This window comes from Pholcus phalangioides, unplaced genomic scaffold, assembly GCF_987345545.1.
Source record: "Pholcus phalangioides strain wild (caught in Gottingen) unplaced genomic scaffold, Ppha-v1.0 ptg000015l_1, whole genome shotgun sequence".
Classification (NCBI taxonomy): Eukaryota; Metazoa; Arthropoda; class Arachnida; order Araneae; family Pholcidae; genus Pholcus; species Pholcus phalangioides.
Genome location: NW_028301608.1, coordinates 75706320 through 75725951, shown reverse-complemented (window position 1 = coordinate 75725951; position 19632 = coordinate 75706320). Strand labels below are relative to the sequence as shown.

At 34.8% G+C, this 19632-nt stretch overlaps 1 protein-coding gene across 1 annotated transcript in view; it reads left to right on the top strand.

Annotated features, from left to right (window-relative positions):
* Window positions 1-19632, top strand: part of IscU (Iron-sulfur cluster assembly enzyme) — a 38132-nt gene that overhangs the window by 17544 nt on the left and 956 nt on the right. The window contains exon 4 of the mRNA XM_089244319.1: window positions 1564-1642. Within this exon, the coding sequence (XP_089100445.1) occupies window positions 1564-1642 (79 nt within the window). The remainder of the gene's footprint in view (window positions 1-1563; window positions 1643-19632) is intronic.

The following is a 19632-nucleotide window of genomic DNA, read 5'->3' as shown; positions in this document are numbered from 1 at the left end:
CCAATGTCTAACCAAACCGCTGAAACTACAGCTGAGACATTCTTTTCTACCTGGGTGTGTCGGTTTGGCGTTCCTGAAAAGTTGACCACAGATCAAGGTCGTCAGTTTGAGAGTGATCTATTTCGCTCTCTTGCACGGCTGTGCGGCATCGAAAAATCCCGCACCACTGCCTACAATCCAAAGTGTAACGGCCAGGTTGAGAGATTCCACCGCGATCTCAAAGCCTCTCTGATGTGTGTCCTCAAAGGTAACGAGCACTGGACAGAGGTTCTACCTACAGTCCTGTTGGGGTTACGTTCCAGCATCAAAGAAGACCTCCAAGTATCAACCGCTGAGTTGGTATACGGCACAGCCCTACGCCTTCCCGGTGAACTCTTTCGGCACTCGAATGAGCGAGACGTCCTACCTCGATATGACTTCTTGCAGAGACTGAGAGACCATTTCTCCCGTGTGAGACCAGTACCAACCTCTCATCACAATTCGTCTAAGCCCTTCGTCTCGACAGACTTGCTAACTTCTCCATCAGTATTCGTTCGACAAGACTGTGTACGCAAACCTCTACAACAACCATACACCGGACCATTTGAAGTTATTTCAAGAACTGATAAGTATTTTATGTTGAACATTAATGGCAATCATAAAAATGTATCCATAGATCGCCTTAAGCCATGTTTTATGTTAAATAATAATTTATGTGACACGTTCAAAAATCAGTACATTTCCAGGTCTGGCCGAAGAGTGCGATTTCGTATTGACCCTTCGAAATTAGCTATATGATTCGTAATTATGTATGGTGTATATATATATATATTGCAATTTTTTCTATTATTTGTATGATTATTATTCAAATTGTCTTCTCTTAAATGTTTCGTCTTCGACTGGAGGGGGAGTGCTGTAGTGCGTTCTTATCTGTATAGATGGCGCGCCCTCCTCACGCTCCTGGTGATTGTAAAAAAAAAGAAAAATGCCAGTTGGAATTATACCACCGATTTGTATACACGTGTCATCCTCCTCGTTATGTTTCTTTCGTATATTAAATCGTTAAGTTTTCATTACGTTTTATGTCGTCACTACAAGCATCGGATCAAACCTGATCCATGGAAACATAAGAGATTCTGACAAATTTTTACTCTGAATAAAATGTTAAGATGCTCTTCCATACTATCTTTTAATTAATCAGCTCTTCACACTCCAATTCAGTTTCAATAGATAAGAAAACCCTCTCATTACCAATTTCTAAGTAGGTGTGTTTCCTGACACGAAAGCGACAAAGACAACTCAATATCCTTCTGAAGGGATAAAACACTTGCACCTGTCCAAAAGTTCTTTGTGTTTTAACAAGTTTCCCCTTCAAAAAACATAATAAATATAGCCCTCATTTTGACATGAAGCAGTGATCTGAAAATGTTTCCTATAACTGAAAAAGTACTTACCGTGGACTAAACTATTTGTCTATTCTGTTCAGAAGAGGTTTCTGTTTCATAAACAGTCAATTTTGAATAGGTTTTGCTGTATTTCTCTTGTATGTACATTCATATAATATAGTTATAATCTTTTATGTAGGTGAATGAAGCTTTGAAGATAAAGAACACTGATATTGCAAAAGAATTACATCTGCCGCCTGTGAAACTGCACTGTTCAAGTAATTCTAAGTTTTACAAATTCAGTTTTGCTGTTTGTTTATTTTGGCATTGTTTCATGTGTATAGCAATACAAAAGACTCATTATTATCTAAGAGTAACAAGTTGAGTTATGTTATATAGTCAAAACGGGTTTAGGTCAATTTGTCACTTGACAATTCGTTGCGTTCAATTTGTCACAGCGTCAATTCCTCATGCTACAAACTCGTTGCAGTATAAATTTGTCATGGTACAATCGCAGGCTCATTTCGTCGTAACAAATTTGAATTGCTTTAAAATTTAAATGTTTGTTGTGATCTTATAAATATAGTAGTTGCTTTAGGTGTAAAAAATGGAACTAATTTTTTTTTCTCATTTATTGGAAATGTTCCCCCTTCCCATCTCTATTTTAATTTTTAACAAATGAAGTAAAGTATTCATGAAGTCATCAAGGGGCATAGAATGTGCACCAAGATAATAAATTGTGATTCAATAAATTTAATTTTAATTTTCACCATTTATAGGCCACATTTCTGTCTGGATTTCCATTTCTCGCAATGAGGGCCATTGGAGCACACCAAGATAATAAATTGGGATCAAATAAATTTCGAAAATTTAGTTTCCACCGCGTTTCCCGCTTTCTGTCGTGATTTCCATTTCTTGCCGTGAGGGGCATTGGGGGCGCACATTGAGGTAATAAATTTTGACCCCTCCCAGCACAATTTCTGTAATTCACTACTGAATATATCCATGCAGAGCATATATCTTTGAGGAATTTTTTATCGACAATGTATCTAAGTTTTATGTATAACAGCTGTGAAAAGTCTTTTTTTTTTTTTTTAATTATTTTTTTGCAACGCAATGTAAATTTCAAATCACTTTGTATTATTATACCAAAATAATATTCCAACGCTCCGACCATAGGTACCAGAACCTGGGGGCTGATGCCATTTGAGCTGCCCACTCCAATAACGCATGAATATACAATGCGATGTATCATTCCGCCTCCTTAGTACGGGTTTGAGTCCCTTATATGCGGAATGAATGGCAATTTTCAGCCCCCCCCCCCCCTCAATGTTTCCTTCATGTTGGTGCCTTTGACTGGCCAAGGGTGCCGGAAGTGTTTGGAACTTGTGGGTTCTTATCTTGATCTTTTAAGTAGGAAATTTTGATTTCTGAATCATTTCTCTGGGTGCTCATACCCATTCCATAAAGTACTGTGGGCACCCACAGCATCCCTGTCTCTGACACCACTGCAAATGTCAGTCGATTTTTGATGGGGGGTTTTTTTTTCAACTCTAAAGTAACAACTCTCAAGTAAAAAGAATGAAATCAGACTTTTAATTAGCCCATTGTATGTAACTTCATGTACATGACACTCATACAGCTGCCATCAACGATTAGTAAAAATTTCTTCTTACAACACAAGTGAATTAACATTAAAAGACAATATAGGATTGTACTCAGGAATATTTCCCGTGTGGGGAGGAGGTATGAGAGCTTTATCCGAAGATGACAAGTACAAGTGAAAGGGCGTGACCAAAATTGAGTAATTGGTGCTCAAGAACATGAATTAGAAAGGGAGAAGGGAGGTAAGGTTTGAATAGCCTACAGGTGGGAAAGCTATAAATCCGCCTCTGATTATAGCCTACATTTATCAGGATAATTTTAAATTCATATTGTACATATAAGCACTCCATAATATCTAAACCTTTATTTTCAGTGCCTTTGAGTAACATTTTATTTAAACACCTATCTAACATGAGTACCACAATAAAAAGTCTGATGATTAATAGAATAATAAGGGATGCTATTTTAAACTATCATAATTGTTTTTTAACGATATATAGAAGATTTAAATTTATTGCAAATTTAAATTGAATTCAAACAATTTAATTTAAAAAGTACATTATTTTTTGTCATCCATATAATCTGTATCTCTATTTTATGATACAACAATAAACTCAAATAAAGAATATTAATTATAGGCTAATTCATTCAATTGCATTAAAAGTTTTTCTAATTTCGGAACATGAATTATAGGGGGAAAACTTTTAAACACACACACACAAACCAACATATCATTTCCATGTTCGGTTTTTCAATATTCCATGTTTTTGCCAACAGAAAAATGTAGATAAAGTACACCAACCTTGTACCAAAAACTTAGATGCTAATGAAAACTATGTGAAAATATTCAAACAAGCTGGCCAAATATATGCGACTGACCATAGACATAAGATTAATGGTTGTATTATATCTATGCGACTGACCCATAGTCATCTTTCTTATTGGCGATTATATGGCCTTTGTTGGTGCTCATCCTGTGTAGAGATGTGAGGTGAGAATATTCTCTGGAAAATATTCTCAGACAACGAGAATATTCTCTTGGATGTAAAAATTGGTGAATAATCGAGAATATTAATTTTTCTTGTAAATAATTTAAATTTTTTTACTAATTTTGTTTATATTGTGAAACATTAATCAGTTTTCATTGCCTGAAACATTTACAACAAAACAATTTTTGGTATAATCACTACCCAATGACAAGTTTTAGTTTGAAAATATTCTCAGAATATTCTCCAGGGCATGATGAGAGGTTTTAAAAGTTTGGTTATAAAAGATTTTAGAAACCATTAAATTAAAACAAAAAAAAAATTTAAATTAGATGAATTTTCAGAAATAAGTTTACAACAAAAAAAATATTAAATCAAATTTGATTGATAAAGAAAGCAATTATTATATAATCTTCATTCGAAGAAGATACAGAACTGTTGTTTTCTTCAATGCAAATACACTTAAATTCTGTATCACTCACATTTCTTTAAAAGTTGTGCAAATCAGCCTTGTTGGTTTAATTAATTTTCTTGCTTTCAAACTTTAATATTGTGGTCTAAAAACTTCAATATACCCATCTTCTTGATGGGAAGAGAGACAAGGACATTCTTCGGAGAATATTCTCAAGAACTATTATTATAAATTACTAGAGAATATTCTTATCAAAAATAATTATTATTATACAAAAATAATATTCTTAATTCGGAATATTCTTATAGAAAATAATAAGAATTATTCTGAAGTTATTAATAATAGTCCATCCAGAGAATATTCTCCTCAATGAGAATATTCTTCAGTTACCGAAATCTTTCCAGAGAGTATTATCAAGAATATATGTTATTACATATATTCTTGATAATACTCTCTGGAAAGATTTCAGTACTCTGGAAGGACTATTATTAATAACTTCAGAATAATTCTTATTATTTTCTATAAGAATATTCCCCAGTAATTTATGAAAGTAGTCCTTCCAGAGAATATTCTCAAGGATATTATATGTAACTATATTATAAATAAGAGAATATTCTCATCAAGAACTTATAAGAATATTCTGAAGTTATTTATAATAGTAGTCTTAGCAGGGAATATTCTCAAATATTCGCCTCGATGAGAATGTTCTCCGAAAAATTATTCTCGAGAATTTTATATCTCTAATCTTGTGGGCATTATGAAAGCTTCATCGAATCGTCATTCATAAGCACTGTACATTTCTACCCTTGATCTGAGCCCAACTCCCTTCGCTGCAAGAAATATAAATCCCAACTGAAAGTGGAAGTGTGGCTTATATGGTGAAAATTACAATTTCAAAATTTACTTAATCCCAATTTATCATCTTGGTGTGCTCCCCAACATCTTTCGCTGCGAGAAATGGAAATCCTGACAGGGAGCGGGAAGTGCGGCTTATATGGTGAAAATTCAATATCACTTTAATTGAATTATTAATTAATTAAATATTTCAGGTTCTTATGGGGATACTTTTTTATTTTTTTTTTCAAACCGAGCACAACTCAGGTCTATTGCCATAGGTAATTTACTACCTAGTGAGTTGTGCTGGAAGTGTAAGTGCGTGTACCTAACAGTCTGAGTGCGTATCTAGTGTTGTGTATGATTTTTCAGTGCTGCCATCTATATCTCAGAAGTGAAGTGAGTGATGTGTGGTGACTGAATATTTGTAATGTTTGTAGGACTATTGCTCTCTGTGGTGATACTTATGGAGATACTGTAGTGGTAAATGTTGGTGACTCTTGAAAGTGGGAGGAGAAACTCTCGAGCCCATGGGGCAGATAGGAATTTACAGTTAAAGAGGCTCCACTGTAATTTGGGGAATATCATACAAACCAAAATTTTTCCACATTTTATTAAAGTTTTATCTCACCAAAAATCAATTATTTAACATTTCAAATTTTAAATAACTGAATTTTCAAATATAATTTTTATATGCAGTTAAATTTTTAAATATAATTTATATGTTAATTACAATAATAATATATTAATATCAATTGAAATTTTAACTTCGATGACCTTTCCCCGCAATGACAAAAAATAATTATTTTTATTAAACTGTGTGTACACTTTTGTTCATGTTTCTTATTTCACGTATGAGACAAAATACCTGCATACAAGCTCGCTCCCATTTGGGACATGGACAGTGAAGAATCAACAGTTCGAAGAATTGATTCTGCTATAAATTGACGTCACGACTAATTGACAGGGCGACAAACTTGTACAGCAACAGAATGGAGCTGCGACGAACTTGTACCGCGGCGAAGTGACACTGTGACAAACTTGTACAACTAAACCAGACATGCACCCTGTCCACATTCTTCTAACGTCCAACGAATTGTCACATGCCGGAATGTGCATGTACGTGTAGTGAAACCTGGCGTGAAGTTTTGTCTCAGTGCAATGCTTGTTATGTGTAGTGCTACCATTCGCCACCAGCCCTTCTAACTATGAGTGAAGTGTAATGATTGAATGATTTATCATTGTAAGCCTGTTGCTCTCTGTGGCGAGACTTTTTAATGGGGAGATCGGCTCGCATTCTCAAAAAATGTGAAAACATTTGTAAAAAGGTATGCCAATCACAGGTAATTATTGTATTTACAAACTGCTGATAATCAAACTTTGGGTACATGATAAATTGTGACAAAATCTTTTCAAATCTTCAGTTTGAATGGTTTCCTTCATGGTCTATGCTGCCCCAATGGAAAGTTACATAGCTGGTCAACCTTGGTCTGGCCCAGGCCACATGCCCTGATTGGTGGAGGCTCTATTTTTACAGTTTTCACTGTTTCTTTTTGTTGACTACCTTTCAGACCTTTTAGATATACCAGATTGTTAGGGAAAGCTAAGCAATGTGTTAGATGAATTGAGAATCTACTGTAATATCAGTATTATTCTCATGAATTCTTTTACTTATGCCTGAACAAAGGATTTGTTCCTTTGCGCTACAGGCCATATAACCAGTAATTGGCATAATTTTTTTTTTCTGGAAATGCTGTTCTTTTTTTTTTCTGTACAGAATTGTAATTTATTTCTTGCTAAAAATTATAACAATAATAATGTAAATTAATATTGCCCATGAGAGGCATGGAAGCATGGCTTCAAACATTAAATCTGTGCTTGCTTGATGTAAATTTGAAACACTACAAGCGCATTATGACTTTCACGTGTTCAGCATCTATGAAGCCAAGTGGTGCATCAACCTCTGCTTCAATGTGTTTCAGTACCCATGACAGGCATGGAAGCATAGCATTTTGCAAAAAATTTAAATTTACTTCAAACATTAGATCCTTGCCTGATAAGCTCTATGGCATTGATGATGAAAGTTGATCTAAACCAATGTTTCCTACAGTGGGCAATATTACCCTGGGGGGCAATGGAATGGTCCAAGGGGGCAGTAGAAGCTATGTGTTTAGTATAGAATCCTATTTGTTGGCTTGAGTTTGAGACGATGAGAACAAAAAAATGTTGAAGGGAACAATGGAACAAAAATGCCGAGAAACTGGTCTAAACCAGTGTTTCCCAAAGTGGGCAATATGGGTCCCCCTAGCGGGTGATGTCAGGGGGTTGATAGAAGCTGAGTATAATATAAGATCCTATGGGTGTTCACTTGAATCGGAGGGGGGGGCATGAGACAAAATTCTGAAGAAGGGGGCGATGGGATGGAATAAAAAGTTTGGGAAACTATGGTCTAAACTAAAATGATCTAATGACCATTTCTTAAATTTTGCCAAAATTTAATATAAAAAGTCCAATCCATCGTTAAAAAACCAATATGTTTAAGCTGACCATATTTCATTGTGGATAACCATGATTTATTGACCACATAAGAAATTTAAATTATAAATACGTGAAAATATTGGGTATCAGTAATTCTTGCCAAAAATAAATAACTGCCAATTATGAATGAACCTGAAGAACCAGATGCATTTAGGTTTCCATCACTTTTGCAATTTTGAACCTTTCCAAATGATGGATACATGTCCACAGTCTCAGAATCCTTCACGTAAAGCATCAACACCATCCTGCAGCAAAAGATAACATAAAATATGTAAAGAAATATTGATTCCTCATCTAGTCTTGCAATTGTGATAAGGCGCTGAGAAAGCATCTGTTGTATGTTGCTTCTTTGATGTACTGCTCGCAGTTTTAAAGTCACTGCCATAGATGATCGTGATAATTGGGGGGGGGGGAAATAACTATCATGCTGTTGTTTTCTTCTTGATCGTGTTGTAGAGCGTAAGTAGTCAGTGGTTCTCAACTCTGGGGCCCCTGGGATATTCCAGGGGGGGCCACAGAGGAAAATCTTGCTAAAGGGGAGCCACGGCTACTGATACAGGGGTCACAAAGAAATTTGTGACAAATTGTTAAATTTTTTTTAGTCACTCTGACTAAAAAAATTTAATTTCAAACAAAATACATAGAATTTATTTTTCGTAATTTTTTCCCATTCAAGTAACATTAACATGAGGAAGGAAATAAAAAAAAATGGTTCATGTAATCTCGGTGGTTTTACAACTTGGGGGTGATAGTAGGCCCTGACACAAACTATAGAAGAGGTTTAAGCAAAATGGAATAACTGTAAAGACAGAAAATTGTGTGTGTTCAGACTTTTCATTCAAAGAGAGCTGCCATAAAGGAAACAGACAAAGATTTGTTGACCATTCATTGACATTCTTTTGAGTGCTGGTAGCAAATGTAATCCAAGAAGTAGATGGGTGAAAAATGAAAGCTTGTAGCTTGAAAGCCCATCATTTTCATGCAATTACAGACGGATAGCCATCTAGTTTAGCACAAAGCTATCTTCAGCCAGCACTGAGTGGTCTGATGGGGAATATATTTATAAAAATCGAATAGAGCGAATGATTGCTCTGGTGTATTTTTTATGAATTTTGAAAGGGAGTGCCAATCCATTGCCTCTGCTGAAAAGAAATAAAGTCAAGTTCAGTTATAACGAACTCCAAGAGACCAAATCATACATGCGGAAAAATACCCGTGAAATTTAATTTTTTAAAACTACATTGCTGTGATAATGTATTGGGACAGGGGCGGCTTAAGCGATTGTGCAAGGGGTGCGGCACGTTGTAAGGGGCGGCAGCGTAGACTTTACTTAAGACAACAAAATTTAGCACAGTAAAAATTCACGACATCACGCTTTTGAGTCATACTATACCTCGACAACGGAAACGTTGAGAAATAGACAAGGCCTCTGATCGTAATACCAGAAACAAAATTGTAAGCTATCTGGGCGGCCCGAGACAAAATCTGTACCCATGTGGACTTATTTTTTGCGCCTCCTACCTATTGCTCCCTCCATTGTCCCTACCTCCTGCGTCAGGGAATCTTTTATGGGGCCCATGCCCAATTTTCCACGGGGCCCCCTTCTACAGTTAATTTATAGAGTGAAAAAAGAAAAGTTACAAGGATTTAGTCCCGGGTCTCAAGCTGGAGCCCTGTCAGCCCTACCCTTAGAAGGTCATGCCCCTCCCTCACAATTTATCCAAACAATTCCTAACAAAACATTTTTTTCGGCCCTTCATTTCGGATTTTGCGCCCCTCCAGAGCCGAAAGTTTGGTTTTTTTCGGCCAATGGAATTTTTTTTTACTCATTCACCCCGGATTTAGCATCCTCTTAAGCGGTGCCCCATGGGGGGCGCAATGGGTCGCATGGCCAAGTGCCACCCCTGTACTCTATTACCAGGGCCATGTGTAGATAGAGCCCGGGATAATTCTCATTTTTTGGCTTTTTCACGCTATAAATTAACTATAGAAGGGGCCATGAGAAATCTGACTGGGAGGGGGCCTGCAAAAGATCTCAGCCCAGGAGACCATACCCTCACTCATAATTTGATCCATAATAGTCAAATGAAGGCAAAGGAAAAATTCGGTTTTTCACTTGTCCGGCCCCTGGAATACCAGAAACAACTTTGAAAAAATTTTCTTAATAAAAATTACCCGTTAAATATCATCTTTACAGGATAAGTGATGATGGCTCACAAAAATAAGTGCTCTTTCAAGGATTAAGTTATCTGGCATTTATTAAGAATGGTAAAATAATTCTAGAACAAAAACAAAGAAAATTTTCTACTTCAAAAGCGGGACGTATGGTCACACACATTTTGCACAGTAAACAATGATGTGCTGCTTTCTTCTGAAAAAAAACCAGGTTTATCTCCAGGTGCCCTTCACCGAAGCCCTATCAGCCTCCTGGCAGGGTCGCCAGTAGGGGCAGCACATGAGGCTTCGCATCCAGGTAGCAGGTAAGCTTGAGTCGCCCCTGTATTGGGACTTCCTCTAAGATTGACACCACATTTTTAAAGTTTTTTTAATCAATACTGTAATATTTCCTTTTAACTTTCCTACTACTGGCCTGCAGCATCCTAAATAATTTCGATGCAATTTTCCTATCCAACAAGAACAATGTTGTGGACATTAGAAAAAAAATTCTAAAAAGGCGTATGACTACATTTAAAGCAATTTAAATCCGTTTATTAGAGACTCACTGCATCTGCTGATTTCTAAAAAAAGTGCAATAAATTCTCACCTAAGTCTTCACTTTGAAATGTCCATAACCCGCTCAATTCGTCTCTTTGTATTTGTCAACCTAAAATTTATGTTTTTTAATGTTGATAATACGCATGCAAAACCAATTTAGCGATGCGTTTTCACAATCTGCTTGGATTTCATAGTTTTTTGGGTTTTTTTTAAATAATGTGATCTTCACGTATTCCCAAGGGATCAGCATGATCCGTCCAGGGAATTTGTTAGTGTTGGTTAGTAAACATCCCTGCCCGAATTCAGACCTCACAGTGAGAAGCTAGTTCCCTAACCACTCGACTACCAGCTGGCGCAATGGAAATGATATCTAAATGCCAAAGATTTGGAGTTCGAATCAAAATTAAAACGTCAAATAATTGAAATTGTGCTTAGTATAAATGAAATTTTAATATTGAAAGCTATATATATGTATAGATTAATCGTAGTCAAACGTCTCATAAATGTGAAATTTTGTCATAAAACTAAGAGTGAGGCACGAATCCCCTTGCGCACAAGTGGAATTTCGAGGCATTTACGCACAACCTAGCCCGTCTTGGCCATTTTTTTTCTCCCCACCCTTTCTTCCTCTTGTTTCCTTCCTAAATTTATAAAAGTAAAAAGGACATAATCATTATAAAAAGGACTGTTTTCAGATCAAATTGCCAAAGTTCAATTACTTTACTGCAAAAATGTCCGATTTTTTTACAGTCAAACCCAAAGCGTATTAAAGACCCTTTATTAATACGCTTTCGTCAAACCCCATTAGACCGGAACTCCAAGAGACCTGAGAAATCACTTCGTAATAACGGAATTTCGTTACAAAGGAATTCTAGATTTTTATATTGTTCCTGTGTAAACCTATTTGAGGGATTAGAAAAGTTTTCGTTAAAACAATATTTTTCCCCGTTATAATGGTATTTGTTAAAATGAGAGTTGACTGTATTTCGTCTCAAACTATTTTTTTACGTGTATTTGGAGGCTGCATGGGTAACAGGGCGTATGGCACTTTACTGGTGAGCCATTAGTCTTAGAGACATACCCAACTAGAAAAAGTATCCAAATCACGTATCCAACTCAGATATGTCATTCATGTTGTAAGGAGTTGTATAGCTATAAAGTAAAAACAACTTTTTATACCGTCCCCGTGTGCCAAAGAACCAAATTAAGAAGGTGTTGCTCAGTCTTTCCTGATGACAACTAAAATAATTTCATGTTTCTAAGTGCAATATTCACCGAGACATGCAAATTCGAAAAATTGAGAAAATTTGGGAAAAAACAGCATTCAATACGGGTAAAATGGTTTCCCCTCATTTAATGCTGTTTTTTTCCAACTTTCTTCGAATATCTCAGTGAAAATTTGAACTTACACACATTGAATTTTTTTGTTGGAGACCAGGAAACAAAACTTTCCAATTGGGTTTTGGAGCACAGGGTGTCTGTATAAAAAGTTAACATTTTTATTTTAATAACTATGCACAATCCCTGGCAACATGAATCAAATATCTGAGTGCTACATAATTATTCGGGTACTTTTTCCAACTGGAAGTATGCCTCTAGGACCAATGGTTCACCAGTAAAATGCCATATGCTCCGTTACCTATGCGCCCTGTATATTAAATATAGTACGGGCTGTTATGAGAAATATTGTGTTGTGTTTAAGCCAACACGCACGTTGCTTCGTTCGCCTGCAAGAGAGCGGTCACATTATGAACCAAAAAGCCACTTGAAGGTAGCTTGTCATCCAATGAAATATCAGATTTTCACCGTATCGAAATTGAAGTCAACAAATTGATAATTTTCTTATTTGAAAATCTGATTACCGTATATACTCGTGTATAAGCCGAGTTTTTTTGTGGAAAAATTCATTCCTGAAGTGGGGGGGGGGGGTCGGCTTATACTCGGATCAGTTTTTGATGAGAAAATTTCGACCCCACAATCGGTGGTCATTTTTGTAGCAGTGTTCGAGAAACCGGCATTATTGGTATGGGATATGTTCAAACCCCACGGAACCGATAATGTCAAAGCCGAGGCAAAGAAACCGAAAACATCATTGGCTTTGATACCAGGTGGGCTAATGTCGATTGGAAAGCCTTATGTGAGCATCAACAAGTCTTTCAAAGATTATTTAAGGAATTTGTGGTTCGAATAGATGAGTTCCGATGATAAAGAAACTACAAAAAAAGTGGTGGTCTTGAAAAAACCTGACATTGGCTTAGTGTGCCAATGGGTACACGAGGCGTGGAATTCTGTTTCCACCGAAATTATCATCCGATCCTTCAAAACGTGTTGCATCAGCAATGCAATGGACGTAACTGAAGATGATATCCTCTTTAAAAGTGACAATGGCGATGACAGCCCAGATGAAGATGAAAACAAAGATGCCGCACCCCCTATGATGATCTGATGGATTACTGAGCTTGAAGAAACGGATTAAAAGGTTTTAATCGTTTTCTATTGTAAATTTCCGTATACTATTAATTTTTCATGAAAATATGAGAATTTTTTTTCTCTGAAATGTACGGATTTTTTGTGGTCGGCTTATACACAGGTTTTAAATTTATTGAGATTTTGGTGGTCCTGAAGTGGGGGGTCGGCTTATACATGAGTATATACGGTATTTATATTTGGGCTTGAAATCCTGATAATGAATCATTATGTTCACACGAACAGCTTTGTCACTGCGTATATGGTTTCTCTGGAATGAATGGTTCAAACAAATATTCAAAAAAATTTCACACGCATTTTATTTTTTTTTTAATTCATAGTAGGGCTACAACATGAACCTATATCCTTGATACGTGTATTATTGTTGAAAACGATGTGGAAGGTTGAACTTTTCAATTGTGATTCATTCGTATGTGTATGTACTCCGTCATTACTACTTTTATCCGCATGAAGAGAATAAAATTAATAAAACTGCTTGCTACCACTTTTTGCGATTTTTATCATTATAAGAATGCGTATTTTGGAAGCTACAACTGACATTTCTCAATGAAACCATAATCTTTTACACAAAAAAACTAATTTGGAAATAATAAAAATTTCATCCAGTGCAGTAACTTGATGACATTGTGCCGTCTTCAAGCGCAGAGTTTACATTAATTGAAATTTTTTTTTTTTTTTAATTGGACTGTGACACAACACATAAAACATACAAATCAAACTGAGAAAAACACAAAACAATAAACTTCACAAAAAGTAACCTTACGATGATACAGACACTTTGTGACCCCAAGGGATTTATTCTATTTTTACTGTATTCTATTATGTTTATTTTGCTTTTTCATTATTTTCATAAATTAAAAATTAATCAAATTAAATTCAAAAATATTTATACTTCAGACAATTTTTGAATAATTATCTTCTAATGGGAAAACGGGGGGGGGGGGGAGAAAGGAAGGGGGAGTAGAAAATTATTCATGTTCGCAAGGGGGCCACAGGAATGAGAAATGGTTGAAAGGGGACCATGAACAAAAGAAGGTTGAGAACCACTGGTCTAGATCACCTTGTGATGCTGCCATTGAAGAACCCGAATCATTAGGCATTTGATCCCTTTTGTCATGAAGTTGATGAAAATTTCTTTTCTAGGAATCTAAGTGGCACAAAAGGAACTGATTAATTAACTAAACAAATTAACTGACTCTGATGTGATATTTGAATTTGTAAATTTTGACTAAAATTGTGGATAAAGTTATTTTTTATTGGGTATAAATTACATTATATATGATCTATTTGCCTGGCATGTTTGTTATGTTCAATTTTTTTTCTTTTTTTGGTTTTTCTGTTTTAAATGTTAACTCAATTATTTTTACTCACTAAAATTTGCAGTATTTTTTTATTTTTCACCAATTGGCAGTTTTTTTTAAATTAATTTCTGCCATAATTGTATTTCACAAGAAAAGAACATTGAACACGACAAATATGTCAAATAAATAAATCGCAATGTAATTTATATCCAATCAAAACTAACTTTATCCACATTTTTTTATAATTTATCAGCCTAAGTTAACAAATTCAAATAAGCTTTGTCGAATTATGACAGTAATATAAAAATGTCTGCATGGCCAAAATTATAGTAAAATTACAGGTCATTTGGTCACACTGTATATTCTACAAGGTTCCAATAGTCTTAAGCTTTCAATAACTAGTTTCCAATAACTAGATTTTTAATTTTTTAATTGCCAGTGCTAAACACCACTTGCATGACAAGTGAGGAGCTTGTTTTCAAAAGGAAACATTTTCACTTTTGCTAAATTTACAGTAAACATTTCTTAACAAAAGTAAAAAATAGCCCAACAGATAGCATATAGGATTTTATATGTTCCCCTTAAACTTATAGTCCATATAAAGTATGTGGGAACACCCATGCAAAAGCACTTCTTTCAAACTTTGGTATTGTATCTTTACTTCAGTATCCTTCACTCGATTTATGAAATTATCATTAAAATTGTTAGCTGTTTTGATCCACAATTGGGTAATTTCACAATTTTTTTTGTTGTTTACAAATGGTTTATAAATTTTCACGGTTTTATTTTATTGTATCCCAAATTGATAAACTTTTTCCTAAAATAATCATTCTGTTTTTTGATTACTTTTCTTAAATTAATATAATATTGTTCATATTTGATTTCATAATCATGTCTGAGAATGGGTTTTTAGGATGCTTCATATATAGTTTTTCCTTAATATTTATCATTTTAATTAAGTCATCTGTATGCCATTCATTGAGCTTTGCTCTATTTCTATGTTTAACAATTTTTTTTATAAATAAGTTTTAATTCAATTTAAGGATGTCAATAAAACGTATATAGGCCTGATTTGTATCGATTTCATCGATAACCCGTGGGAAATCAACACCTCTAATAAATTGTTCAAATAATTCATAATTTATCCAACTTTTTTTCTATATAATTTGAATTGTTGTTATTATGTGGTGAACATTTTTTATGTAACCAATTAGTAGATGATGATCAATAATTCCACCATCATATGCGCCCATTTTACACTGAAAATTATTTTTTAGCGAACAGTAAAAAACATGGTGAACATCAGTTGAATCAGTAATTCCGATTCTTTTAACAAATTTTTTAAATGAAGAAAAACCATTTAAACACAATAAATTCAAATATTCATTAACATGTATGTCGTTATCATTGAATAGGTTCACATTTATGTCACCCATAATTACCATATCTGAGTTTTTAAATTTGTTCAAATCAGGGTTCGCGCTGCCGATCGCCATTGCGCCAAATCGCGACAAAATATTTCATTTGGCGAATAAGTCAAAGATCGAGTTCGCCAAATCGCGAGTGTCCATTCGGCCTCTTGATGGTCAAATCGGCCATTTGACGCATGTGCAAAAGTTCGGAAGTGAAATTTTTGTTGGCCAATTGCGAACAATGTTCAGCTACTTTCGGTACGGTTTCAGAGCAGGGTTGGGGGGGCTGACAGGGACGATGAACCTCATCTAGAAGCGTCAATAGTTGAGCGCACCCCCAAGAGACTATATGCAAAAAACAACTTGTTGTTTGAACCCTTTACTCGATAATCTTTCCCTCAGCAGAGATGCCGCCGACGCACTATTGCGCGTCAAATACCCGGAATTTCGGGAAAAGATGCATAAAAATTTTGTTCACGCTTCCCGTGGGACGCGTACTTCCCGAGTTTTAAGGAAAAAAAACACGGAGGGGTGAAAAAACCCGTGTACCAATTTATTTTATTTTTCCTCACCGTCTATCATGATCGCGATGACCTTAAAAACGAATGAGGCTGACGAAATATCAAGTTGCGTCCCGGAATGAGAGCGGCTATTATACCGAATTTTTCCATTTCTGAGGGTTTTCCTCCTGTTGGTTATATATCGGAAATTACGGCACGTTCGCGGATACCCACCCACGTCAGTGACAGCGTATTTACCGCGTAAATTTGCTTCGTTTTCACGAGATTCGAGAGAAAGAAAATCATTCCAGCTAGAAATTGCTCAAAAAGGATTTACATGAATCAAAAGATCATCGAATCATTTACTTTAAATTTATTATTGGAGCTAAGGTTTTCTGAAATGAAAACTCAGAGAAATTATAGACTGATTTATTAGTAAATACCGTATATAATTTGCTTAACTTAATTACATTTGTTTTAAATTAATTACACATGTTAATTCCTCAGTGTTGATGGGTTTCTTTGCAGATCTTTTCTGTACCAATAGAATATTTAGCAATGAATGTAAAAAAAAACAACCTAGTTTTATACTGTTTAATTAAACTTTTTTGTTAGTAAGGGAAAGTGCCCAAATACCGCCCCTCCAAGCAAAATTGTTGATTCTGAAAATTTAGAGTTAAAAATAATTTGAGAACTGATTTAAGTAACTCAACTCCGAACCTAATCATGCTTCAAGTGTGATTGTACGGAATGAATTTTTCCTAACCAAAAAAAATAAAAACAATGCAAATTTTGGGTTTTCATCAAAGGTATCCTAATTCCTTTCCCCCCCCCCCCAGTTATTATGTACCTATTTATTTTAGTTGCTTATATTTATTAGCTATATTATGTATAATAATTAGTTAATATATACATTATATATATAAATTAGTTGTACTTATATTGCTTATATTTTTTACTTTATTATACTTATATAATTAGCTTTTCTTCATGAATAAGACATAGTAATGTTGACAAGTGATATACATCAATCAAAATGAATTTAAATCAGGAAAAAAAAAAAAGTTCCCTCTGAAACATGAGTTTCCCTCTGATACTCAGAGGGGACGAATTCAGCTATAGCAAAAATTGTGACTGTTCCTGACTAAATGACTACAGCTACACGACTGTATTCGTACGCAATATTCAATTAGCGATCTATAAATATCAATCACTAATTTATGAAAAAAAACTTTCCGTAAGACATAAAAATATAACTGTTCAAATTTGATTTCGCACTGTAACAACTTATAACAAAAACCATTTTTGAAAAATTAAAGCATGAATGAAGAGAGCAAAGCAACTGCATCACTGCAAGTAGTCAACTGAATGGGATTGAAGAGCTTTCTAGCATTTCACAAGATAGCAGCTCTGTACATGCAAATTAGATGGGGACGAATCTGCAGCAGGGAATGGATTTCGGGCACTTTCCTCTAAATCTTTGGATTGAACTTGTTTTTAGAAATCAATTATTTGTTTGAATCACAGGGGTGCCCTGTAAATGATGGGGGTGGGGGGGGCAACTTTATTTTTTTTCTATAGGAACCCAGATTTTGCCAATAACCTGTGTCATGGGACTCAGGCGAATTAGAGTGGAGTGGCATCTCTGCCTTAGTATCATGAATCTTATTAAAACACAGTTGCCGAACAGCATAAATGTAAAAAAATATAAATAACAGTATTTCTGTTCCTGTTAATGGTCCCAGCAGGCAACAGTTGAATTTCGAAAATGCTTTTGAATTGTGGACAGCAAAAAATATCTCTGAAATTCTGGAAAACTAAAATATTTTTTTGTACTGTAAAAATTTTCATTTTATATCAAACAATTTTTATTTATACATGATTTGCATTTTGATTTATATTTTCATCTTGAACTTGATATGAGTTGTTTTTTAATCTGCATTTTATGACGCGTCAATTTGGCTAAGGTTCTCTCTCATTTGGCTACAACTTTTTTCATCTGATTAGCCAAATTGCTACAATTGATAAAAAGTCAGGGCGAACCCTGGTTCAAATATATTATAAGTTCATCATTAAATTGTTCAATGGTGTAATTATGAGATTTATAAAATAACGAAAAAATAATATTGAAATTACAAATTTTTAGTGTTAAAATTTCTGCTTTCTGAAATTGACTAGAAATTGAATTAGCTTTTATACCTTCTCTAATGTATATGTAAACCCCTCCTGATATGTTATATTCATGACAATTATAAACACCATAATAACCGGGGATTGTATACATAATCATTTCACATTCCTTAATCCAGATTTCAGTTAGACATATCACATCAAAATCTTCATTAGTATGTTTTAAAAATACCATAAAATTATCAAAGTTTTTCCTCATACTTCTCACATTACAAACAATATATTTCAGTGTCATATTACAAGCTGTTTCATCTGTATGTAGAAACTCTTTTATAGAATTAGGCGAATCCAAGACAGCCACTGTATTGTTGTTCATTTCTATATAGTTTTCAGTTACTAAGTCAAACATTGTTTACAAGTATTTTTTCCAATTCATTGGTGTTTCTTATCCTTAATACTGTGAATGTCTCCATCTGCCTTAAAAACACCTTCCCATTTTTGGTCCAGGCAAACTGGTAGTTTCGTTCATACTTGAATTTCCTCACAGCATGAAACAGTAGCTTGATGTGTGGAGTCAAATGTTCATTGATGTAAATTCTCTGAGTGAAATTCTTATTAATGATATCAGTATTTAAGGCTGGGTGCTTTTTAACAGCATCAATCTAAGTTGTCTGATGATTCCTCCTTGAATCTAACTTAATTATTTTAGGTATATCAATGTATTATGTACAGGGTGGTTATAATTAACCTAACATTATACTCAGACCTATGTATCACCTGTTCTAGTGGATATATTTCATTGAAACTTTGTATGTACTCTAAATGGACCTAGGGAAAGAGCAAACTGCAATAAAAAAGAATAGTTCAGTTTTCCACCACCAGGTGTAAAAGTGGAACTTGAAGAAACGCAAATTTGAAACTTAAAACCTTGTTTAACTACCAAATTTGTTCAATGTGCAATCCATTGTGTCAATCACATGCTCAAAATGCGTTATAGCATGTTCAACAGTAACATGAAACATTCCTTAAAGAATCCAACAACATGGCTTTTTAGTTTGCTTTCCATTCAGGCAGAGTTTATATGCTTCCTCCATAGACATGATCTTTCGGAAAGTCACGGATTGTAATCCAGAGAGTGTGTAGGCTAGGCTGTAGGAAAAAACTTCTCAAAATTACCCGAACATCTCCAAAGTGAGCACCAAGCAGTTCCTTCAATATTGACTTATTTGGGGGTGTTCACCATCTTGCATGAAGACGGTAGTCACCAAACATTCTCATTCTTGTAAGGCAGGAATGACACTTGTTGCTGTAAAAATTCACAGTAATGGGCACTCATGATCGAACACCT